General features: G+C 44.2%; 1 protein-coding gene across 2 annotated transcripts in view; it reads left to right on the forward strand.

Moving 5' to 3' along the window:
- Positions 1-26,946, forward strand: part of LOC125760875 (FH2 domain-containing protein 1) — a 45,818-nt gene that overhangs the window by 5,974 nt on the left and 12,898 nt on the right. For both annotated transcript variants that reach the window (XM_049421422.1, XM_049421423.1), the window contains exons 2-3: positions 25,496-25,730; positions 25,816-25,975. In XM_049421422.1, coding sequence (XP_049277379.1) covers positions 25,548-25,730; positions 25,816-25,975 — 343 coding nt within the window. In that variant the 5' untranslated portion in view covers positions 25,496-25,547. The remainder of the gene's footprint in view (positions 1-25,495; positions 25,731-25,815; positions 25,976-26,946) is intronic.

A 26,946-nucleotide genomic window follows, 5' to 3' on the forward strand; every position in this document is an offset into this window, starting at 1 on the left:
GTTATTTAACGCACTGTGTACGCATATACTTAGCGAGTTGGTGCGCTGCGATGGTTTATTATGCAAAGCCCAAAAAAAACAAAAATACCTCCCGAAACCAGGGAGTAGCATCATGGTCGGGTAAGGCCACCTGGATGGCGCCAGTCAACAGTCGGTAAATGGATGTAGTAGCCTTCGCAAGGAGCCACCGTGATAAAAGTGGCTTGAGATAATTATAAACCTCTCCCTCTCTCACAGAGACAGAGAGGGTGGCGAACAGCTTACAGATCCAGTACACCAACGATCGATCGCCACTCAGCCCTTATAAGCAGGCCGTACCAGTCACCATCAGCACGACATAAAATATTACCAGCGCAATGAGTGTGTTGCCTTCGGTGCCATTCCGTGTAGCTTATTGCTTACCCGCTGGAACCTATGGACCCTGATTTCATTCCTGGGAACCGTGCGAATTGTAAGCAGAAGTAAAGGAAGGAGAGAAGGGAAACGACAAAACTATGACCAAATTTGGCACTGCACAAAGGTCGCGCATGTGCACATTACTACTACCGCGCAGCGTGTCGTGCGTAGTGGTGGACATTGGGATGCTTTACGATGACTCAGGAGCGGTAAAGGTTCTGAACATCCGTGCGCACCGTGACGCAGTCAGCAGATACGGCCATTATGTAATGAGTCCCATTATGAATTGTGTTCTTTTTTTCCTTCGGACGTTCCTCCTTGTACCGCGTTGATTACAACGATCGACGGTTGAAGGTTTATTGTGATGCGTTTCGTCTTGCCGGATTGAAGCTTTTGAACACTTTAGACTGACTTTTATTGGTGGTAAAAAATGCATTAATCTGACTGGAACTCGGACAGTTCCAGTGATCAAATTTGTTGGAGGTAAAGATAAACCGCGTAATAAGGAAAATAAGTGCCAATATACTTAATCTACTCGATCCAATGATCCAGATCTTTAGATTTCTTTAGATGTGATTGCTTGTTGAGATTACGATCTGATTACGATCCGTACACCTGACATACGGTGAGCGATCAGTGATCTCACCTGTACCGGAGTGGTTGACATAAAGATAAGCAGTTGTTTAAAAAAGAGATAAAATTTGTAGCGCCTAATTTGCGATATTCGAGTAACGACAGCATTATTGGAAACGAAAATATAATATTCTTAGCTTCAATTATGTACACGATTACTGGGTCATGTGTTTGCATTTTAACTTGTTGCTGAACCTATTCCTTTAGTCTTAGAATGAGATTCGTTCTACAGTTTTTGGTGCTTTTGAACTAACGCCGAAACACGAGACCATGGCTCAATCCTCAACATGCATACACTGATTCAAGTTGTAGGTTGATTTCCTTTTTCTACCACTTTATTGAAGCAACTCGTCTGACCGATAAACCATAAATCAATCCAAAGTTCGATACGATAGGTTTCAAGATTCCACTAAATCTGCCATTCCAGCGCACATCATGTCGATGAAAAACTGTTCAACAAATTGCTCGTAAATAGGATTAAACGAGTGCCCCACGGAGTTGAAGCTGCACTTGCACTTACTCCTCTAACCCCGGTAGTATTCCCGTTTGTATCGAGGTCATTCTTGAATTGCCAACGGTAAGGGAATGGGACACATGCCCGGTACCCTGCAAACTCTAGGGTAGATTTACGCCAATAAATAAATCGTAAATCCCATCCATCGTTACGTTGTGCTTATTAAGTAACTGCACAACTCCCTCTGAAGTGAGTGAACATGAACGATTCGCTTCGAGCGATTAATAAAAAAACTGCAATAAGATTCACTCGACCTGCATAGTGTGGATCACGCTGTAATAAACGTTTTGTAGAAGCTAATTCACATCTGTTGGCGATAATGTTAAGTGCAGATAAGCCTTTTAGTATTGCCGAACAGTGTAACATGTACATAAGTGCGGTCGAAGATTGCGTTGACCGGTAGTTGGGTTACTAGGTTTAACAAATATTCATAAAGGATTAATTGAAAAAAAAAGAAAGTGATTATTGAATTGCGACGGCAAGAGTCATCGCCGTCATCTTCGTGGCCTTGTGTGAATGAATTGATTGATTAATGAAGTAGCTTTGCACACAGGACACGCTAATAAATTGAGGATGAAGCTGTGGATAATCGTATGTTCGGCAGCAGATTGCCTTCGCTGCATTCCGCACTTTAATATGATTCAGACAATGTCCAGACAAAATTCCAACCTCCGACATCTTGCCTGTTTTGTGCATTCTTTGACCTCCGTTTCGCATCACGCTTACGTAAGCAAACTAGGAAGTGGTAAGAATTTGCTGAACCTTTTAGTTTCATGTTCGCATACTGGATACTCCAATACTTCATCTTATCACATGTGAACGAATTGGTGCTAATCCAGCTACTAAACATATGTTTCTGAAAGTGTACTGAAGTGGTTCTCAGCAACGAACCTACCTACTCAAACCATACTATAGATCGTTCTATTTTCGGTCAGTTGTTCAGAGGCGAGATTCTTTCGCTTAGTACTTCAAAAAGTTGTTGGACAATGAACTCTACAATGAGTTTCTTACGCAGAACGCATTACCTTAGTGCTAGTAATGGTGCCGGATGCCACACCCAGGGTAGAGTTTCCCTTCTCTTTGAGCGATTTGGTAGATATCTCACGAGCGTATGGCTGATATTTGCATACGCGTTCCTTCGCAAATAGCTCGAAATTACATGCGCCCATCCATTAGTATGTTTAACTTTTAGTTTTGATAAAATTTTGGCACATTCTTTTCATGTTGCGTCGTACACTTTACACGCTTGGTTTGGTAACCTTTTAACAAATTTGTTCGGCCAATTTTACCAGCAACATTCCTCAGCTGTGTTCACAATGCGGTTGGTTGTGGTACCTACATGCGGAATACAATTTCATCCACACAACATAACGCAGCTGCTTCTCCAACTACTGACCGGAACTGTTCGGTCCGGTTCGATCCGGCGTTGGCGCCATGGTCGTTCGCTTTCCTTAAAAGGACTTAGCGCGACTTGATCGAGTATACGATGTCCGCGAGAGATCATAGCTCGCTCGAAACGGAGTGCCCTTCTTGTCGATCACTTCAAAAGCTGCTGCTTTCTCGCTTCCTCCTACCGTCTTTCACAATCGCGATCTCGCATTATCACACTTCGAAGCTAGTGAACATTTCATTCGACGCCCCTCCCGCTCACCTTTCTTTCCACTCTTCACGATCGTACCCGTCACAACTGTCCAGGCAGGCTGCCTGGTATGGTCACTGATGTGTATTTATGTGTGATCATCATGGAGGACAAGGGCAAACTTCCACCTTCGGTTTTTACCTTCGGATCGAATACTGACTCTGCATTACACCGGGCAGCGGGCTCTTTCTTCCGAGTGCGGACTTGTGCTTTACTCGATCGAATAAAATCACTGTAGTCAGTCGAGTTACATATTGGTACTGCCAACGATTCTGTGCAGTTGTACTGAATTTAATCATCTCCAATCAACAGCGGAGATCGATAATTTGTACTTGGTGCGGTGATTTATTGGAACAACGATGTGTAAAGGCGCGCACTCTTGCCGCTCTGATCCTGCACTACATTTAAGAGTCGATTCCCCGCGGGCACTTCGTATGCACCAATAGGTGGAAAGAGACCACACTCGTCAATTTCGAAGGAACGCGCGTGCGTCTATCACGCGCTATTTTCATTGCCCCCCGCGGCAAGTCTCATTTATTGCGTACATATTTGCATAGGAACGCGATCGTGAACCTGCTAATTTCGACAATTTGCAGCCGGATCGAAGTCTCATAATCATCAGCTAGTCGAGTAGTTTGCTTCGTGCTGGCAGTGGTTTAGTGTTTGATTTACTAGCTTTCGGCTAACAGGTGTAACCCTAAACCTTAAACGCACGTCGTAGCCCAACCAGTGGGGGAGGTGTGCTCAATTAAACTACTCGCCAATTTGTAGACGTCCGTTACGGAGGCATCAAAGTCCTCGGATCAGGTTTCGGGTGGCACGATTTAATGCTGAAGGGAGATTTGATGCTTGAACTAAATCGTATGTCCAGCAATTATCAGCCCATTTTCACCTCCGATAAAGACCCGTTCCAAACGGCAAGGATGGCAATGGTTCGCGTGGGGAATGGCTTCCAATTCGGCCATTCATTATACAAACACAAGAGTAGCTATTGTGGTCATCCATCATCGTCCCGAAGGGTGCACGAGTTCAGATTCCATCTGGGACAAGTGTCACCAGATTTGTCAGGTCCAGTTTTGCGATGGAGGCGTTCGTCCGAATCCGTCGTTTGCCAATTAAATGTTTAACGATGGGTGGAGATGATTTGCATAAAGCATGAGCCCCCTGTGTACATCAGCCGCTATTGCGTAACAGTACCACACACTAATTTCCAAATCCCAAAATTCACCCCCCCTCGGGAAGTTGTCGGAGATCTGCGCGTGGATTAGAAATGTCAGTGTTGTAGAAAGTTTTAATATTTGGTACTGATTGGTGGTGATTGCGAAATAGCCAGCATCTTTGCTCGCCATTTCATGTTTGCCAGAAACAGGCAAGCCGGTTTCGATCGTCTAGCTGTCAAACTTCTTCGTCTAAAGAACTTGAGCTCATGGCATAAAGGTGAAATTGTGGGGAAGGGGTTAACGCTCATTACCCCTATGCTATTTCCGGTCCCAAACCAGTCAACCTGTGGGGAGTCCCGTAGTAAATGATGTCATTCCATCGCCAGACCAGGGTAGCACACCGCTGCGAATGCTCCGGTAGCAGAAGATTGGCTTCGGACGATGTAACGGGTATGAGACCTTAGCGGGTACGCCAACGCACCGAACACGATACGCTACCCCGTAGCAGCAACAGCGAGGAGGTTATGTTAAGCGGGCTCTTCTCTTCCTCTCCTGATTAACCTTTTTTTTGTCCATTTTTGCTGTCAGCGTGTTAGGTGGTTGCCTTAGAAGCTCTACCAATCGCATGGGTAGCCGCCTTCAACACTTCGCCATGCTGCTACACTAGACTTGCTTTGTCACATCTTAAGTAATGAACGTTTGCTATGTCTTTAGGCATAAAAACGATCTTTCGGTGCTCGCCGAAATCATTCGCGTATTTGAGGTTACGTGGTCAAGCTGTAGTAATATTCCTCTCATTCATGGATCCGGCGTTCGTAAATATCCACCGCGGAGGACCTTCGAAGTCTAAGGCTAAAATTCTCTCTAGTCTCATACAAACGCGTGCGTTATCGCGAGTAGGCAGCAAGCAGAGGGGAGATTAACCGGATCTGTATGACGACCGACCGTACCAGTTCTACGCACCAGTGTCATTTGCCCCCGTTTGGAACTCAACTTCAAACGATTGGTTTGATTAGTGGACACGGTTCACGGGTCAAGCATGCCGAAAAGCATGAATGAAATCGATTCCTCACTGTTTGGGGTATGATTGTGTGGTCGTTAACGTGCGTGACGGTATCTTGAATGTTTCGTTACTTAATTAATTGTGTGACGTACGGCGGTGACCATAAGCGAGTTAGTTTTACTAAACACAAAGAACGAGAAACGAAATTGACGACGAATTTCTGATCTGTGATAAAATATGGATCATAAGTTTGGAGCGATAGAATTATTATTAGTCACTGATACTATTTTTATGTAGAATATTTTTATCGATTGATGTTTCGAAACAGATATGAGAACTGCTGTTCTGAAAATAAACTTCGTTAATTGCGCAATTGAACTAACTTTTTTCTAGATAATATTAATATAATATTATTACAGATAATATTAATATGTGTGAAATATTTATTGGCCTAAATGTGATAGACAGCATGGCCGATCAAATAGCAAAGCAGAACAAATCCAGGCTGGGTTTGAAAGCTTAATTAGAACTTATGTGCACAGATCCCGATTTTTAAACCACCAGAAAAAGTGAGTGGTCGTAAATTTCTTTCCTCTTTAAGTTTACTTACATAAAATAAATTTAATAAAAGTAAACTTCGTTATAATACTCTCTTCTCGCTACGTTAATAATAATTTGACAGTTTCAATTGAAGTTCGTTCGTTACAAGGTTATTGCTTGATGCATTTAATTTACCAATTGCACTAAATCATCTCCGATGGGTTTAATATGAAACAATTGATGTTAATGAAATTATGTTGGTTGGTTGAACACAATGTGGGTTAAGCAAACGCATCACACACAAGGAAATTTATTCCGTTTCATGTGCTCGCGCTTGGGCTGCATGAAACACAGCGAAGCCCTTTTCACACCCAATAAAACCCATTCATCATTTCGGAACGTCCTTCGAGGCGCTGACCTTTCCGTATGGGTCGCTGCCTGCTGCAGAGCGCCCCATATGTGTAGCAAATTGGTCACACCTTATGGGTGGTGATCCACCCTTCCACCCTTAATCCGTCTGATGGGGATGCAGGGTTTTCCAGCGCACTGGTGATAAAGGTTACACCGTCGAAGAGCATTGCAGGAATGTGTCGCATGAATTTGCCCATCCTGCTGGCGCCTGAAAGGTATGGTTGTCACGCTGGCAAACGCACACTGCACATGCGCGCATAAATTACGCGCGTATCGAATAAATTAAGCTATTTACATGTGCCTGCGTACGGCTGGTTCCGTTCCGCGCTGTAGAGGTGTTTACGCGATCAAAAAATCATGCTGCAGTTTTGGGCGGTGCACGATAGAGAGAGAAAACAAAAGTAAAGCTCCGTACCTTGGTTAAAAGACTTGGGACGGTTACCTTTATTGAGAGTAGCGATGCATTTTATTTTCTTAGCATGTCACACAACAATGCAGTGTGCTGGGGCTAATCTGCACGCGATCGCACTACCGAAACAATGCTATGGTTGGTTGAGGGATTGGCTGTAATGGCGATGCAGTGGCTATTCCTGCATCATCCACCCATTCGGTTGGGTTTGGTGACCGATGCATTACAGCGAGATCCGATGTCGGCAGTAGGTGCAACGCTGATTGAAAAATAAATCACCAGAAACACGCAAACATCTACGTTAACGGGGAGCACTGATGGGTGCAAAAAAAAAGGTATTATAAAAGGGAAATTTAGGTCAATATGTTTTTATTATAAAATGGCTGAAACTAAAAAAAAAAGAATTGTATTTTTTGTATATTCTTGAGAAAATTCTACGAGCTTTAATATGTTTGCAACATTGTATCCTTTCCTTTATCGTATCAAGAATCTTTCCATACGATTGCTACCCCAAAAGCTTCAGGGTTGAAAATGCAGGCGCCACCCAAACGCGCCTCCGCCGTTTCGATTGCAACAGGTGCCGGAGCACTGCATAATCGCGATGCACACCGTTGGTTAGTTGTGTGGAGCGTTGCTTTTGGCTGGGACACAATTGAATGGTCCATAATTGTTGCTCCATTCCGAATCACTCACGATTTCCCTCCCGGGATTGCCGCGCCCCGGCATAGCATCGTACACAGCCACGTGAAGTTGCTTTGCTCGATCACGGTTTTGTTCTCACTATGCGAAGCAGTACCGACGACAAAGCGCATGGGGAAGCAATACGTAAAGATCGGTCACAAGATTGAAGGTTTTCTGCTTTCCGTCCCGGCAAAAGGCGGGTTGGCTTCCATTACTGTATCATTAACCCGATCGGAACCAATTTGAAGTCGTTACGATCGATAGGTTAAGCTTAATGTAAAATTGCGTGTTTGGGTAAAATATTCCCTGCGACGATGCGCGATTTACAACATCACGCTGAAGGTGCTGGCACCGGCCGGGTTGGATAAATTGTGCTCGATCGAAGATTAAAACATTAATATCTGAAAATTAAATGAGCAATATACTTAACACGGTTGCCCGTGATGTGATGGAGAGTTGTTCTTGCGGTATTTCGTTAACGGAATGTTATCATTATTGTTAAACATTATTGTTTTACGAAGCAGTGGGATTTTCTTTTTTTTTAATATAACGTATTAATGTTAATAACATGTATTTCAGCATAAATCGTATAGTACATAGACATTAAAACAATTGCAAATACGCTTATTGATTACTGATTATCTAAGCGAATACAAGCTTTTTTTATTTAAATAGTTGGGGCGGATCCATGGTCTAGTGCCATATTGTTTGCTCTAATACACCGATGGGTGCAGTAGTAAAACTAGTCTAGTAAGCCCACTATATGACAGACTATATGACCTAGTATATAGGTCAAGAAAGAGAAGAAAATGAAAAGCTTAAAATAAATAATAAATTTTCTGTTTTAAAACTTAATCAATTATAGAAGCATTGAGATTATAGACAGATTATAGAGATTATAGAGATTGAGACAAAAATTGCATACTACGCATTAAGTCGTCAATGATGTTTTGTTTTGTGTACCATAATGCGTTGAATGTATAGTATTTACCATATTCATATTTTTATGCTGTTGTTTACAGCGTTTACTTCCTTACGGCGCAATAAATTTCGTCCGAAACGTACAAATTTCTTATAATTATCAAAGGACATCTCCGGAATGGTATCCGTGGTTGTTCCAAAAATGGTTCGTAAAGGAAGTGTTTTGGTTTATGAGAAATGTACGCCTCTATCTTCACCCTGTCCATCAATTCACCGATGCGAAGAAGCATGCTCACACGGCTGAAGCATACCTTCCGCCATTCCACAATGACCACAAAAGCGAGTTCGTTCGTCCACCATGCCTTGACCGCAAATCTCCAGCCCTCAGCACCATGTTCGGCGGCAGCACGTGAACACGATTACAGCACAGTGTTATAGTGTGCTCTCCTTTCATATTGACTGCGAAGGGGAATGACAAGAACGGCAGATAGTGTTGCTGAACCCCTTTTCGGGGGTTCAACTGACCCCCAGGGCCGTAGTACACGCTCTGCTCAATCGTTTGCCGGGCTAATCATCGGTTCGCGATCGCGATCTCTCCAACACCCGGCTCATATTCATATCGTTTCTTCTTCGTCCTTCCCATATGGCGCCGGCAATAAATCCGCATAAACGCGCGTGCGACAAATAAACAAAAGTCATCTACGAAAACCGACCCATTGCAGCGCCGGCTAACCTTCAACCGGGTCGGGGATGGTAAGAAGCTGGCGGACAAGCGTGTTGTGAAAGGGTAGAAGAAAATCCGATCTTCCGGCGTTAATCGTGTAGCCTAGCCACACAGGGGGCTGTTACAACCTGTGCCCCAAGTCCAAGTTCGCAAAACAACTACGATTGGAGCGCGATCGGGTCCGGTACTTGGGTGAGGAAAAAATCATTCCTTTTAGGGAAAATTCAAGATTTTTAGTGGTTATGCGCAGCCTGACGCGATTCACGACCCAACGGGTGAATCGGATTGGGGGAGTAGTGTGCCGGGGAGAGTGACGCAGCAGGGGAATCCTTGTACCACAATCGTTCTCCCGTGTGAAGGTGATGAGCGGCAGCATGGCCCCGAACTCCATCACACGTTCCTTTTGGTTGCCTTTTGGGTTGGTATGTTTTTGTTGCCGTTGTTTCCTGTTTTTCCACTCATGCAAACATTTCGCGGTCACTAGGTCCAACTGTGGACGGTCGCTGATGGGTATCGCAAGGGGAAGATAACAGACACAGACAAAAAGGGAAACGGAAGAACAACAAGCGCGTACAAAATGAAGCTTTTTGTTTCGTTTTTTTTCGGGGTGCCCAGGACACAATTATTACTTCTCGGATGAATAATAAGGAAGGGCTTATTTTTAGATCATACTTTGCTGTGCAACGAATAGAGTTTGTAAAAAGACTAAGCAAACAAACGAAGCAAATATTTTTTATCTATCTCATACATATCATACATGTTTACTTGTATGTTTCATCACCAGCTTTGCAAACAATAAACTTTTTTTTATCCTGCACTTTCATGCAATAAAAAGAAATGTTGGTAAATCACTTAACGAGCCTGTACGCATGTGGCCAAGAACCTTAATCGCAAGATCATGTGTCAATTTATGAGCTGTAGAAATGTTGCAGAAGATCCTTTCCCCAAGAATGCTTCCTTATACTGGCACTGAGGGTAAACATCCCGCATTCAAACCTCCGATTCTTTGCTGGTGGTACTTCATTACACATCGCATCGGTACAAAATTACCATCGAACCATCTTTATCTTGGCCACATTGGCGGGTACATTGGGAAACGGAAGGAAAGCATCCATTCTGCTTGGTACTTGAAATATGATACAGGGAAGGGCAAACGGAAGGTTGCTCATAAATTATGCAGTGTGAAGATGTTGCCGTGTTCTCCTCCTTCATCATCATCTCACCTTCAGTGAGCTGCGATGTTGATATTATAATTCCGATGCATTTCATCCAACTAGTTGGTAGTTTTTTTTTCTACATTCACAACCATTCATACGTGTTGTAGATGAATGATCATCTGCTTGCAAAGAACGGGGTTAGGTTTCTCGGATGATACCACTGCGGGTAGTACCACATTTCAGTTTAAGCCACCCGAACAGGCGGGCATTTTTGACATTGAACGAATGGAGCTTAATATATTCGTACCCAATTAGCGGCAGTATTTTCGGTTTGAGAAGATTTTAATTATTATAATTCGCAATACGTATTCGTGAAATGTAGCCAATAATTTATTTTACGTCCTGTTGATAGTAATCCTTCGAAAGGATACTTATTTCCAATTATAAAACTTAAATAATATGTGCGAAAATTAATAGGAGGAAGTCTTCTGCTCATTTATTCCCAGGGGTCATAATAACAGATTAATTAAACGTACGTAAAAATCATTTTGCAAAATACATTGAGAATGAGATGGATGAAAGGAAACGAACAAGAAGGTTAAGAATTTTAATTGCAACTCAATATCCGATGGCATCTTGATTTTTTTTATCAATATTCATATATAAATGCTTTTTCAAAGCACTGATAAAGATATTTAATTAGCGGCACATTTTGCTCACAACCATTCCCTTTGAATAATTTACCCCCATCATTACTATTTGCCACCAGTGACAGCTCGCACCGCTGCATGCCATTTCTAATGAACAGAAAAAGAAGTCATTAGAGGGTGCCTCACTGACAGCTGTTAAGTGTTTTTGCCGTACACTACGTAGCCGCAATGGAATGCATGTGATCGCACCCATCTAACCGCGACTCATAACGCGTCTCAAAAGCGCAACGCAGATGCGTTTAGCAAGTGTGTGCGTGGCGTTTTTTTTTTTTTGCTGCTTCCGATTGATCACACCGATTGCGATGGCAGAAGCCCTGTACTGTCTGTCGATTTCCGTCACCGGTGCCGGTCGCTGGTCATTTATCTGTCATCTGATCATCTGATGAACAAATTGCGGCAAGGACGCGTTGGACACTTCGAGCCATTAGCAGACGTTTGCGGTAGGTTGGGTTTTAGGGCAACCCTACTTGTGTATGTGTGTGCGTGATCGAGTTAAAGCTGAATTGAAAATCGAACAGTATGCGCTTGGTAACATACCAAGCTGTGTGCAAAAACAAAAACAAAATATCTTTCCAGTCCAGGAAAGGACGGAAGGAGAATGAACGTGCGGCTGAAAAGACATGCCACATTTGCCAATGCCATGGCTATCTGTCTCCGGAGATCGTTTCATTGCTACGACCTGCAAGCGTTTCAGTTTCATCGCAGTGTTGTGTTTCTTTTTTATTATTTAATAATAATCATGCCTTCCTTTATGAACACACATACATATATCAGAACCCCTTCCGTTGGATCGGAACCTAGTTCCTTGCAGTGTGGCGTCGAATAGCTCGTGCCCGTGAACAGCTGAGAATCGACGGGATCTTCTGGGCCGGGTCCTCTCACCTGATGCACCTGTTCTAATGAGACGCATTTTAACAACTTTCCAATGCCCTGCAGCACCTGTGTTTGATGTCAACTTCAAGAATGGGATGAAAATCATGCTTTTTTAGCATACAAATATAGCTGTTATGGGAGAAAGTAAAGAAAAAGTCGTCCTAACGACTGCGCTGCTAGAACGACGCCTGAGCAAACACGTATTACTACCAGTTTCGCACAGCACACAGATTGGCAGTGTTGTGTGTATGCGTGTTTAGCATTCGAGACGCTGCTTAAAGCGGCTTTTAGAATGTATGAAAACGAAAGAAGGAGATAGAGAGAAAGATAAAGAGATAGAGCGGGAGAAACGTTACGATCGATTATTGCGTGAGAAGAAGGCTTGTTGATCTTGTGCGCGTATGTACACGAACGCGAGCTGAGTGTCTCGATCACACATCGTAGCACCGTATCAGCACCATGTCAAAACAGCTTTGTACGCGCGATTTAGCAGGGAGGCCACCACTCCGCTAGCAAAGGTCAAAAGAAACGAAGCAGACAGGATCAGGATCGGTGTGAGAAATATGGTTCCAAGTGTGAACATAATAACCGGACAGAAAGGGCTCCATCATCAGCTTCTAATCCTTCCTGGGAGGTGAAGGTCTTCCCGAGCGAACCTTAAAAGGGATCTACTCATGAAGCTCGATCGAGTAGCGTGTGTAATGGTTGTGGCGCAAATAGTCCCATCTTTCATTAGCAACCTTAAAAAACGTTAAATTATGTCCCATTAGGACCGTGAAGCGTTTATTAATAGGTAGAATGAATTCTGCCTACATGGAAAAGATTTTGCTATTGGTAGTCTACTTTCAAGATTGCTCCCTTTAATCGGCCATTGAAAGCAGCGATTTTGGCTGTGTCTTGTAAAGCGTGCAACTTTGTCACGATCGCACCAACCCGTGCGATAGTCCCTTTTTTTTGTTAACGGGGAGGGAACCTTCAAAAGGTACCCACCTTTTACGATAGTCCCTTGAAGGATCCAAAAGTAGAGCATGTGAGTAGCCCTAGCCGATTTGCATTTGCTTGAAGTTAATAGAAAACTTCTTAGTTGATAGTGGCCCACTTTCGCACATCTTAAAGGTTCCCGCCAAACTGATGTACATTCGCTATTTTTTTTTACTCTGTCGATAGTAGACCGTGTAGGTCAAGGTCTTGGGCACGGTCAAGATCATGAACACTGATGGTAGGCTCCAACGTACCATCATTTTGGCCAGATTTGGTAGAGCACGCGGAAACGGCATGCCGTCAGTGTCCTACCGTTCCATTGCCCACTTCCCATTGACTGACTCTTGCCAATCCGGTTCCAACTTCGGTGTGAGGTGTCAGTCTGGCACGAACTAACGAGCATATGCCGCGTGCGTGGCATTTTCACAAATATGGCTATATGGCGCCGATGACTCGATGAGCCTCGGCTGTTAGCCATCATAAAGGGGATACTAATGAGCTACCGGGCTATCTACAGCTCGAGGCGACCTTCCCGCAAAATTGTAGGAGGAAGATCATCCATCCAGCTGAATGGTTCGAATTTCTCCCTCGGTTCTTTGACGCTTAGGATATGTATGCACATAGCCGAACACCTTTCCAGCGGTGCTAATGAACGGCCTTCGTGCGATGTCACGTAGATTTGGTACCCCCGGGGAGCTTGTATGGTGGCAGGTCGCCAACTTCAACTTGACATTGACGGACAACGATTTTGTGTGTTGAGTACTTTTGGGTGTCTATTTTTTCTGTTCATTCGTATGCAAATTTCGCAAATCGTTCATTTCGCGTTGGAGGATGATGGCCTTCTTTTTGCGGTTCGAATATTTTTGCTTCCACGACATTGATAAGTGACGTTGCACTGGCAAAGTAAACGACCTGAACGTTCGCCGTACGACGAATAGGGTACGTTGGATGTCATCGACGTCATCACACGTGCTATGAATCATGTTCCCTCACCGGATATACTCTATTTGGTCATCAATCAATTGCTATTGCTATGGGTGATTTCCCCATTAGAGTGATGCATGCTATAGGCTTACCTTAGGTGCAGGTATTAATGGCAGAATGTTTCATGTGACGTCATATAGGTCGGAATGCACAAACTGGTTTCCAGATGCTTTACCATTATCTCCGCCAGTTGCATTTATTTTCCCGAAGTATTGTCGTTTATAGCGCCGGTACGTGTCATCGCTTTATTATTACGGATACTGACAGAGAGGGTTAGAAGTATTCGGAAATTCGTTAACTTTTTTGTAGGAATTCAATTGCAGAAAAGCTTAATCTCTACTTTTAAAATAATCATATCCTCATTCGTTATGTGTTTAGTGTTACATAAAAAAGTATTCAGTTTCAAACGGTTTTGAAGCAAATTTATAGTCCACATTACTTTCTTTTACAGGGCGTATTTTTGACCAACGACAAACACCACAAACCGATTGAGAACGATATCGGTTTCGAGGTGAAAATTGAAAGTTTATTTTATTGTTTTGGTTTCTACAACTTCGACCTCGTTTCTAAGGCGGATCGTTCTTTTATCATTTGCTGATCCGCTCGAGGCTTTCCGCTCTTGGAAACGAACGACCACCACTAATGATGGGCATTTGGACAAACAGGACCTCCCCAATACCGACTTGCTCGGGGTGAGTTAAGGTGGATTTGGTTTCCCATTTGCTTATCAACGCAACGATCATCCCTCCGAAATATGCATCCCATTACATATAGCCAGGCCATCTAAATTTTTTACGAACAGGAACACGATAAATGGAAGGGCACGAACGTTCCAACAAAGAGTGTATGGAGCGGATGGAGAGTTTTGCTTCCCACATATGGGTTTGCTCTAGTATCGCATAAATCAAGCACACGCCTGCACCCATCCACACGGTGGCGAAGGACGTCGATGTTTTAGCGTGCTTTTTTCATCTTAGTTTTGTTTATTGTACAACTCTTGTATGTGCTGTTCGAAAGCGATAGCAATTGGAATGTGGATCTAGAGCTGTGTGAATCTATGGGTGGCTTTGTTTGGGCTTTTGTTTCTGGTGTTCCAATTGTTGGAAGGAACAAGCGATAAAAAAAGCAAGCCACAAAGTTGTCCCACACGGCCACTCGAATGAAACTTTCTCTCACCCGTCCCGTCGCTAGGATTACCATTACCTTTGGCAACTCGCCTTTGTGCGATCTTACGCGTGCCAAGAAGGTGGACCCAACCCGTCATTTCCATGCCGCGAAGAAAGTGATCTATCTTCGCATCGTATCTCTATTCCGACGCAAGCTCAACCCGTAGACAGAACGCAAAGTGCGATAGTGGGCAGCGTTTGTACCAAACGGTTTGCATAATGATGCACCAGCACAATGCCTACGGAGGACAATCGTGTTGCTAAATGCCAAATGTACGGGAGCGGTTTGTGGTCGTGCGCTATGCGAACGTGAACCCGCTCACAATTTGCACGTGGCTTCGCACAAATTTGACAGGTGAAATCTTGCCTGCAAAGGTGGGCCCGCGTATCGTACGGCCCACATCATGTTTGGTGCGCGTTTCGTGACAATTCGGAGACAGTGTGGAGCCTTGGGAGTCTGGCAGGACCTTATTATGGTGGTCGATCGTTGCTGCATGTCTTTCGATCTCATCGAAGAAACCAACGCAAGTTGAAGAAGTCGATCGGTACGGTCGGGAATTAGTTCCGCCTGGGAGGCATGCGTTTCCTCGTACCAAATTTAGCCAATGGTCTGCAAAAATGATTCAATGCTTCGCCGTTGTTTTTTTGGTGCCAAAGGCAAAAGCTGTCAAACAAAGGAAACGTAAGCACTCCTAATATGTACGGATATCGGGTGTGTTTAGCTGTTAATTATACAGTACTACGTGAGGCAGAACGCCAGTCAGACGATTGACGGGCGATAGACAAAATATTGATTTTCTATAATTTGACAGGTGTGTACGAGGATAAGTTGGTTGGGTCATCGAACATCACGTCGCTTGGTTTGTTACAAAATACACGGTATGATTAATCGCGCAACCGCTCGAGTTCTTAACCAGCACCAGAATTGATCGTAGTGATCGTAGAAGTTTGGACAAGAACTTTTTGGGGCGATCTAGCTTTAGCTGATGGTATCTTTTAACACGAACCGAATAATTCCAACAGAAACCATGATTACATCCGATCAATTCAATTAACGCTCAGTGAGAGTAAAACTGAAACTGGCTATTAGACGCTAGGGCTGTTAGGTTGGCGACAATGCGTTTCTTCCTTGGGGTGTAATTGAAATTTCTATCACGTCATAGCTACAGAGCTATGCGTCATCTCAGTGGGCGTCATTTAGGTCCGCCGACGAACATCGAATTGTCCACATTGCTCAGGGTTCCGCCATCACTGTTGCACATCACAAAAGTAGCGTGTGGAGGCAATCCGGAGGCAATTCTCAGCCGGTTCCTCAACAGAGGGTGTGCCATCAAACGACCTACAAATGCCTACGATGTCATGTTCCGATCGCAGCTTAACGCTATCCTCCTTATCTTAATCACTAATCTATTCCACATATCTTCCCAACTGGGTGGTGGTACTCTCCATCGAACGAATGAAAGCAAAAGTGCCGTGTGTCTCATGCACAACGTTTCACACCTCGGGGCAATCGATTCCTAGCGGACTTTGGTCCAGCTGGAAGGAATAGAGCTATTGGGTGAATTATAAAGATGACTCCGAAGGTGACAGTTTGCGATGGTGGTTGAGGTTATGCTGCACAGGGAGATTTTGTTTTTATTTTTTAGGTTAATGCGCGTTGATGACCATTTGAACGATGTCGTGGCCGGGTAGGATTATTCATGCGATGGTCGTAGCGATCCGGATTCGTAACGGCGCCGCTGGAGGTCGTACGAACTGTGCAAGTAAAAACAAAACCAACGCACGTCCATGGAGGATGGATGGAAAGCCTACGGGCGGAGGGTTTCGGATTACAACATTGCAGCAGTTTAATGTAGCTGTATCTGAGTAGAGATGTAGCCGAAGGTCATCAGAAGCCATTTGTAGCGATTGATATTGTGCGGGAGGCGAAGTTGTCTATATCTGCAAGACGGCTTATGGCAGTTAAGCATCGGTGTATGATGATGTATCGATACTGTTTGGCGCAGGCGTATTAAAAGAGGCTAGTCCAGAGTAAGTTATTAAGAGCGAATGATGATCTTCTGCTGGTCATCTTCTGATCGGCACGATCGAGGCGATCAGCGGGATAAGCTTAAGTGGACAAGATATCTTTTAATGGAGTTTCAATGGATTATTTACATCATGTTAACCAATCAATTCAAATGTTAAAATCATTTTGAAATTTTACCTTAAAATGCATTACAATTCCGGCATTAGTGCACCTTTCTATCAGTTGTTCGAAAGCGTGCGACACTTGACAGCTTGCTCTCAAGGCACATATTCCGCGACTTCCACGTCTAACCTGCTTACCCGCTACGGTCAAATCCCTTTGCCGATGCGAAATGCATGCAATTCGATTCGTTAACGGTTTAGCATAGCCGCTTTAGTAGTGGGTGCAATACATTATGTCACGTTCGGACGGTGGACTTTCGCAGTACGTTAAGTACCTTAACAATGGTTCGCATACTCCTCTTCTGCCCATTACAAACGCAAACCCGCACGCCGGCTGATTAGCTCTCGCACACTGCATTCGAAAAGTTTCGAGGTGCGCAAATAATCAGCAGTTGTCAAAATGGAGCGATCTACTAGGTTGCGTCGGATTTAGGTAGTACTCGTCCGTTACCGAGTACGCAACCGAGTGGCTCGTGAGTCTCGACCCACTGGTACGACACTTGGTGGTTGTTGATGTTTTGTTGTTGCCATCTCTCATTGCTACTTGGGGTTACCAGCAGGCCACCGAACCCCGGACTCGTTGTGTGCATGTTGACTCAACTGCAGTAAGTAGCTGGAATGTGCACACACATGGCCAACGCGTGACCACGGTGAAAGTGATCGATTTACATCTCGATGCCACAACCCAACAGTGCCCGGAGCAGTTTGTTTGCTTGATCCCGATTTCTGGTGAGTCGGCCAGACATACCTGCCGGAAGTCATAGTGCACGACAACAAACAATACAGTCCACGCTGAGGAGGAGATGCGAAAGACAATCCGCACAGCATCGATGTGGAACGGGCCGAGCTGGAACGCATCTTTCGTAATGGCAGTAGCGTGCGAAGGTGTATGATGGTAGCGTGGAATTCGATTTGCATAGGTACATGGTGCAAATGCCAGTTTGACCCGCTGGCAGTTAGTGACCTGGTTCCAGATCGTTATGGAATGCAGCAAGGCACAAGTGGAAAGGAGAAGCAGTGAAGGTGTAATCTAATACACAACAGCGATTTATCCGAACTCTAAAATTTTGAATTTATTTTTGAAGATATATCGTTAAGAAAAATATTACAGCCTTTTTTAAAACATCGTTAAAAAAGGTCACACGTGATCGTGCGTGCATTTGTACGAACCTTTGAAATTTTTCCCACCGTTTAACCTACTAAGATACCAAGCCGACATTTGTTTGACTAATATCTCTTTGATTGATATCGATCGAGTGCTATAGGCAACTAGGCAACTTGTCTGGGAACCACAATCCCAAACCTAGCCACAGCCACTGAGTAATGCTGAAAAATTCCACCGTTTAGCACCATTCCTTCACACAAGCAGCCGGAAAGTTCCTTCTTGCTCTTGTAATTGAACTGTAATTATAAATACGTAAACAAATAAAACTAGAACCTTGCTAAAGTTGTTCGTATTACTAGTGTGTGAAAGGTGCGTTTAGAAGTTCGTAACAACACGGGCGCAACATTCTAGCGTACAACCCCAAAACTGCTCCCAGCGCAAAGCATTCCAACGTCTGTTTGGTCGAAGACTTCTCCAACACTTGGCTGACTTTCAGTAGGAATATCAGCTGATACCGGTGTGCAAAACTTGATCGGCGTGGTGACCGACGGACACGAGAAATCGTTTCGTGTACAAATTGCGCAGTAATTGCATCGCGATCGCGGCCACCTCGTGTCAGCTGGTTGACGAGGTGAGCTTGTCAGAGATATTTGCATGCCACCGACTGTGCTTTGAGACATGTGTGTTTATATGCGGTATCCACCGTTAAACGGGATAACGATATGGTTAAACACCAAGACAAAATCAATGATTCTGGGTAGATAAAAATTTGGGCTCGCGGCGGAATGTGATCCTACATGTGTGGTGATATTTTTAAGCACTAACGGAGACAAATATCTAACGCGGGTTTAAAAATTAATCGTACCATTTGTCACGATTGCATGAAGCACAGGTAAGCTATTTGCGAAATATTTCAATTATGTTACAGCCTAGTGTACGAGTTCCACACAGAAGCGCCTTGGCGCTGGGCAGGTTTGACAGCCAAACCTGGTGAAGGTTTCTAGTGGTGCTGTGGCCTAAATGCTATGGTCGCATACTTAACGACACCGATTCGCATCGATTCCGATGTCCCGCCGAGAGTAGCTTTTGCGTAAGTTTGTTTGAACAGTTGCAGCTCCATTGCACTCGTCTTCTCGATGAGTTGCTTGCAAGCTTTACAGACATGAAGTCTTTGTAGGAATTTATGAGTAGAAAAAAAGGAGGGACAACAGCAACCATTGCTAGTTTTTTGTTGTTTGCCCTGCTCGGCTAATTGAAATCCAAACAGTTGATTAAAACGTTTCGCGCGTTGTAATCGCGCATGTCGCGCATACCTCGCGCAACTCGCGAAGCCTGGAAGTTAGCGTACCACGGGAGCATGGAGAATGGTAGCTTTTCAGTATGGGAAAAAAAAGCGCAGAGGTAGAGTGCCGATACGGCGGTGTTCACTTCCGTACGGGCGCTTGTTACACGCTAATAGAACCACTTATCCTACATTTAGGTTACACCAGTATTACGCACTTGATTTTAATCACCATGTCAGAGCTTAGAGTTGAGGATCTTGAGAAGTTCCCCCCGGGGGGTGCAGTTGTTGGGGATTTCAACCTAGCATTCGCTGATGGCAGTGACGAATAGGGCTGTGGTGTAGGGAAATTATGCACCTTCATAGTAGCATGCACTTTATAGCGGCACGCATCAAACAAATTGCAAATGAAATAAAAAAAAGCCGAACCCCTAGCCTTGTTTCACCCGCTGCTGTTGCGAGGACAAATTGGACCATAATTTCCTCTCATTGAGGAGTTTTTATTGAAAGCCGAAGGTCTTTAATCATATCGGTTCTGCTTAAGATAAATAGCCATTGGGTGGTCGATTTGTTGATATGTACGATATTAATCAGGTGACATCCTTGCGACATAATTGCAGTTCGATAGTGATGAAATATGATTGCGAGTAATTACTCCTGAGGTGACATATTCTAGAAATAGGAGTTTGTTATAAAATATCAATCAATAGCAATCAATTATGTGGCAAGAAAATTTCAATTACCCTGCTGTAAAGAGTTCTCTCAAATGAATCACCAATGACGATGATTTTGTACAAAAAAGATCACCCAGTCATAACGCCCAGTCATCTCCAGCAGTGTCTGCAGACATCAATCTCCTATTAATCTTTAATTTTATAGACCAATTCATTTGATCTGCTTTCCTGCCCTTCTCAACTGTCTGGCGAAAGATGATGAGTGGTCCCGCGTCTGGAATTGTTACGCTTCCTTAGCTACAATTCGACCGAGAATGCCGTTCATCACGTGCGAGAAGAACTTGCCCCGCATGTCATCTTGTCATCCGCAATCGTTAATACTTCACATCGCTGAGACATCGCCGAGGTCACAGACTGTTGATGCAGTGCCACTTTCGCTCCACGCTGTGCGCGTTAATGGAGAGAAATTGAAGTAGAACGTATCGAGTTACAATTCCCGAACGTCCAGTTGGATACTTGAAGGCATTCTCTTCTCGTGTTGCTGTATCTTTACTGATTCCAAATTTATAATAATTCTCTCAGTTATTATCGATTTCAATCATCCCTGATACAAGGTATGAATAATAATCTATTCCTTTGCCAAGCAATTTTTTTTTAAATGATTAAAGTAATAAACTCGCATTAAAAAGTAAATTATAAAATGTTATAGCGAGGAGTTCCAATGCGTAGAATTGATCCATCTTCCCGTTGGTGTAACGATCCGCCCTTTTAACCATTTATGGTGTAGGAATTATGGCGCATTATCGAGATTATTCCACCTTCCACGGTGTGACAAACGGCATCGATTAAGTGATCAATGTGAAGCAGGAAATACAAACAATGGACATTGTGCAAAAACACCACATCGTAACGTCTCGCCCCCATCGTTCGTCCAATCATATACCCGGGGATAGTGGCACAGCAAGTTGCGGTCATCCAGCATCCGCGTCCTAAGGTACTGCTGCTCTGCAGGTGGCAGCCAGATATTGAATTACCGCCGATCAAACAATCGATCGACCACAAAACGTCCGAACGAACTTTTGGATTTATCCGGCATGTGGTGCGGTCGAGTCCGTCAACCATTTCTGCCTACCACCTACCAGCGACACGAGTTCCAACGTTTCATTAATGAAATGATCACGAATTTATTACCGTAATCGAAGTGACATGAATTTTTTTGTCTTGCTCCCGCCACCAAATCCGACACTACTCTGGCCGGTTCTGGAACTCCCGTGACCTTGACTCTGTCCGTTGAATTACGCGCCTTCAAAGCACAGCACATCACAAACAGCTAAAATAACGTGCACAAACGTATTTACTAGCGGGAGGAGGTATTTTGGAGTTTCGTGTCCGGAGGTAGGAAAGGAGACGAACCCACGCACCTTTGCAATGTCTAAGCGGTGCTAAACGATGGTAACGATGGGTACACCACTAGCGTTAAACGGCGTGTGATGAGGAGAAGACTCTTCGCTTCAACCTACTACGAGCAGAAGGTTGTATGCAGCGGGTGGCATGTGGGCCCAGGACATTCCCTAGACGTAACCTAACAATTAACGGCACCTATTAGCCGCTGGTGTATGGGTTGAATGCTTTGGTGATCTATGAGTCAGGGCACGGAGGGCGGAAGGGAGCTCCATTATTATCCACTTGTGTCAGCTGAGATCGAGCTCGTCGTTTCACAATTACACCTTTCACCTGTGGCTGCACAGATAGAGACACGTTTCAATGGGTTCAGATGACCTTCAAATGTACCAAGGTTAAGGATGATATTAAGAAGGTCTTTAGACGAATTTAAACGCATGCTAACCCGTAAAGAATATATTGAAAAATTTACAAGCTGTTTTCAACTACGGTAACATGATATATCAATTAAGCTTAACTTCACAAACTCCTTGCGAAATAGAACACACCTGTCAACAAAAACATGGGAGTTAAAACAAAAAACTAACCTTTTTTCAAAGCATCTATATCATCTTCCGTATCCAAAAATACACCACATACGGGTGACATTATGCAGTGTCTTTAAATATCATCCCATAAACAAAACGCCTATCCGCGTCCGCAACGGCTTTCAACAAGTTGCAAAACAAGTTACCGTCGGTTCGCCAAATTCGTCTGTTGACGGATAAGAAATAGTGTGGAGTGCGGGTTCCTGTGTCGCCGGTGAAAATCTGTACACAATGTCCAGCGGCATCATCAGACAATTGCCTTTTTCGTACACCGGCTGCGGTTAGAGGTTTAGAAATTTCATCGTCCTTCAATGTTCCACCACACGTTTGTGTACGGAACGATTCGATGCAATCGATCAGTTTCAGATCATTCGATCGATCGTACACTGTCGGGTTACGATGAGGGTATAAATCAATCCGAGCTTCCTACGGTGGTTCGTTCCTCCAGGGATGACCAACAAAGGCAACGACAGCCTTGACGGCTGCCATTTGTCGCTGCGGTTCGCTTATATCAGTCGTTACACGTCCAGAGTGCACCCTCCACTTTCAGAAGCAAGGTCAGTATTATAATGATCCCAAGCGTCGATGGTTTTCGCATAGGGAATTCGTCGATTAATGAATAAATTTGAAACTCGTTTTTTTTTGCTTCAACTCGCTGATGCTCAACCCCATGCTATTGTACCTTCTCAAGTTGGATAATAATCCGAAGAAGGGTGGTGAATGGTTGTACGAGGGAGATGCTTCTCAATCACAAGATGTTACGAAATTTAACCATGAAACCGCCGTAATAATCGTATGCACTTGTCTCTCTCTCTCTCTCCCCTTTCTGCCAAGTGTACGAACCGTTGTATTATTTGTGTTTATGCACATTTTTGCTCTGCATTTGTGCGCTTCCGAACACCCCCGCGGATCAGTGGCGATCGATTGAGCAATTGCAGCCGGAGGGCAATTTCCCGTAGAGAACGTTGATCATCGTTCGAGTTGGTGCGTGCGCCGGAATGGATCGTACGGGCGCACGAGATCGAAACGACACTCGTTTGCCGTTAGTGTACCGTGAACCGGTGGGTCCATCCGGTGGTTCTGGTTCCAACGGCTGCTGAAGTGAGTGAGTAATGTGTTTATTTTGTTAAACGATTCGCTTTAACACCTACGCGGCACCTTCATCGAGCGATCGTACGGTGACGAGGATGACGATGCTCAATGGAAGTCTGCAATACGCCCTCTTGCGTTTCGCTAGAAGTGGAACGCTGACGCTGTACTGTGCACGAGGGAAATGGAACACGTTCACGAGGCGCCTGCCTTAATGCATCCACAGCGTTGCCACTGGGTGCGTACATTGTACGAGCCAGGTATGAGTCCCGTGGGTGGTATTTTGAAGATCAACTACGATCCGCACCAGTCCACATAACCTGAGCGCGGTGGAATTCGGTTATTGATACAAGGACGGAAAATGAATCTTTTCAGATCAAAGAACAGTCACATTAGAAAAGTGTCAGATACCAGCTACTTGTTTCACGTTCGTTACCCGATACTGTTGTTGCTGCTACCTCTGGAAACAAATCAAATTGTTTACAGTACCTCCACATTCTGCTGGGATAGTCGATATTGCTTAAATGGTTGACCCACTGACACTTTGATCATGGAGCATGGAGGTCCCGCGATGGAATTTCTCTGCGAGCCCTTATTCTAATTTAGCGACGAGTAAATGCTTTGATTGAAGGGCACAACCCAGCACCCCAGTGTTTCCACATCGAAATTGTTTGTACCCACACGCTTCCATCGAGCTCATAACGAATCCCGACAACCGTGACCCATGATCAAGTGACACTTTGTAGCGTACGGCAGAAGCGCACTGTCCGCTAGTCCGCTGACAATCTGCCATCTGGTTCTACTTAAGCGCTACTCTGTGCGTCTTGACTTCCTGGTGTCAATTTAATTACGAGCTAGTATGCATTCGCGTGAACGGTTCCGTACGTCGCGTACCCACGGGAGAATTTCTTTTGCTACTTGTTAGCGTTAAAAGGCAAACGAAGACATCCGATGATCGTGCGGAGACGATATGTCGTCGAACGATATCGAAAGATCAAAAACGTTTCCTCCCAAGAGTGCAACGGTCTTTCAGCGAAACTTGACTCAGTCATGGAGTGGCGGGTATCGGATCTTCACTTGTCTTTTATCTTTCTCTCTGCGCAAAGTCATTATACACCGCCTCCATTCTTCAGCTAAAAACAGTGACTACGGTGATGACGTCTAGTTGTCTAAGGGGCAGACATTTTACACACCGCACATACACACTTTCCAGATTCGATTGTTATCGCCATTTTTGTAAGCTGTGTTACCAAAATGTCGATCAAAAGATAAATTGTTGTACGAAGTTTTGTCATTGTGCTTTTTTCCTTCCGATGAGAGGTTAAAAATTTATCTCCAGCGTGTTAAATCCAACTAAAGCCGTACAAATTGCTTCACAATTTATAAAAACAAAATTCGATCGTACCCATTCCGCTCGGCGATTTAGAATGGTAACATCCATTAATGTGGGTATGGTATTGTTTGTTAAATTGTAACAAAATGGCAACTTTGAAAATTTGGCAAATTTGAATGTTAAATCTGCCGAATATGACACAATGATACAAACTACTTTCATGCAACACATTTTTTGTTGCCTGCTTTTTATCCTCTGAACTGAATCATAATCCCACACCTTTAACCACTGTCAATCGATACTAAAATCGATGTCAAGTGTCTCGATTGTTTTGTGAATGTTGTGAAAATAATCACAAACACAACACAGCCTCTTGGGTAGGGCTCGAGAGCAAAAAAACCTATTCGACTGTAATCCAAACTAACCAAGAACCCTTTTTTGCTTGACGCTGTAAAGTGTAAACGCCTCACCCTGCCTACCCGTGCGCAACGACAGGGTAGACGACGAACATGCGTGGGGAATGTTTTACGATGATTTATCTATTGCCCCATTGACATGCGACTCAAAGCTGTTTGTCCACTGATGGCGGTACACTTGTTGTCATTTATGTTGTGCGCAGGCTACTGGTTCAATGTTTAGTCGATCTTTTCATGCGTTTACAGACGAAACTGCAAGTGTGCTGGTGTATAGCGAAGATCACGCAACGTCCGATAGAACGAACATGCCATCAGGGAGGATGTGTGTTTTTTTTTTGTGTTGTGACGACCCTTACTTGGGGGTCCTAATTTATTGGAGCACCGACATGCTAGTGTTGCGTGCCATCCGTGCCTAGCACACATGCGTGCACATGGCTTCGAAAAAATGTAATATAGCTAGAAATTTATTCTTCCATTAGTGCTAACCATCATATTTTTCTTTTCTCTTTCGTGCAGAACTTTCTAACATCGATCGAATCGAACGGATAGACTCCACCATCGGCACAAAATGGATGCCCGCATCGGACTGGAGTATATCATCGAGAACAACGACTATGTGAACAAGCTGGGACTCGCACTGGACACCAACAATGTCACGGTTAAGAAGCAAATCTTCGAGCTCCTGTCGACGCTTTGTGCGTTCAGTGCTAACGGGTACAAGCGTGCCATCGAAACGCTGGAACACTACAAGGTAAGAACTAAGATCCACTAAGAAGCAAGCGATGTTTCGGGAAGCATCTTCTGATCGTACCTCTTGATCGTTGTCTTTTTCGCAGAGTATTAAGGGTGAACGGTATCGGCTGAATCTGGTCGTGTCTGAGCTAGACAAGGCGACTGCGGTCGAGTATCAGATAGCGCTGCTGGCGTTCGTCAATTGCGTGATCATATCAGCCGGTTCGCTCAAGGATCGTATACGCATGCGCAACGAGTTTATCGGTAAGTACTTCAGCTTCAGACGAAGCAATTGTGGAACAAATTTCCGTTTAAAGACTTGAAAAGAGGTCCGTTTCGTCTAATACAATTCATCCAATATTTAAATCTCATTTCAACACTAAACAATGTTGTGCAAAGGTGTTAATTTCGGAATTTGCACATACTACTTCTAGTCCTTGCAGACAAACTCCACGGCTATCTACTGCTAACACTCAACATTACTTAGTTTGCAAATTCCTTGAAATGTAGTACCATAAAGTGAAGTTAAACATGAGTAATATCTTGCACGTGAACATGTTTCGGTATGCGGTAAATTCTTTCCCAGCAGTCATATACGTTTTCATAGACATCTTGGGTTGCATGTCTGGCACGAATATACCGCAACAGGTAAACACTGTGAAGGATTGTGATAAATTGATCTTAATCCTCTGGACACGTTGTACCCGGTGGGCTATGCGATATCTGTCCGCTGTATCGATGGCAGGTGAACAGCAAGTGATAGCGCCCCGGCGTAACCGGCTTTTTGAACCGTCAGTTGCTGGTACGGTCCGAACCTGCTGCTGGCACAGATGCGAACCACGTTGCCGCAGAGGAGCGTAATGTTTGGCATGGTACGTTGGCAATGGTTAGAATGTGGTCCGGTTCTCCCGAAACTTGTGTGGGGCCTGGATTGTCTGGCAGGTTTCTGCCACGGTTGCTGTCGCTTTAATGAAAATGCTTGCATTGCGAGCAAAAGAAAAGAGAAAAAGGGCAGAATGATCGAAGTTGATTGCCATGCTTTGAAATTGATACATGTCCTCCGCATCAATGTCGTTGTCCACAAGCAGTCTTATTTTAGGGTTTACATATGGAAGGGCAACAAAAAAAAGCAAACGTTCGCTTTTATCCACCCGTGCAAAGGTAGCTTTAGATGAAAAATAATGGAGTACGATAAATTTGTGCTTGTCACTTACGGATTACATTGCCACCATTCG

This window comes from Anopheles funestus, chromosome 2RL (assembly GCF_943734845.2).
Source record: "Anopheles funestus chromosome 2RL, idAnoFuneDA-416_04, whole genome shotgun sequence".
Taxonomy (NCBI): domain Eukaryota; kingdom Metazoa; phylum Arthropoda; class Insecta; order Diptera; family Culicidae; genus Anopheles; species Anopheles funestus.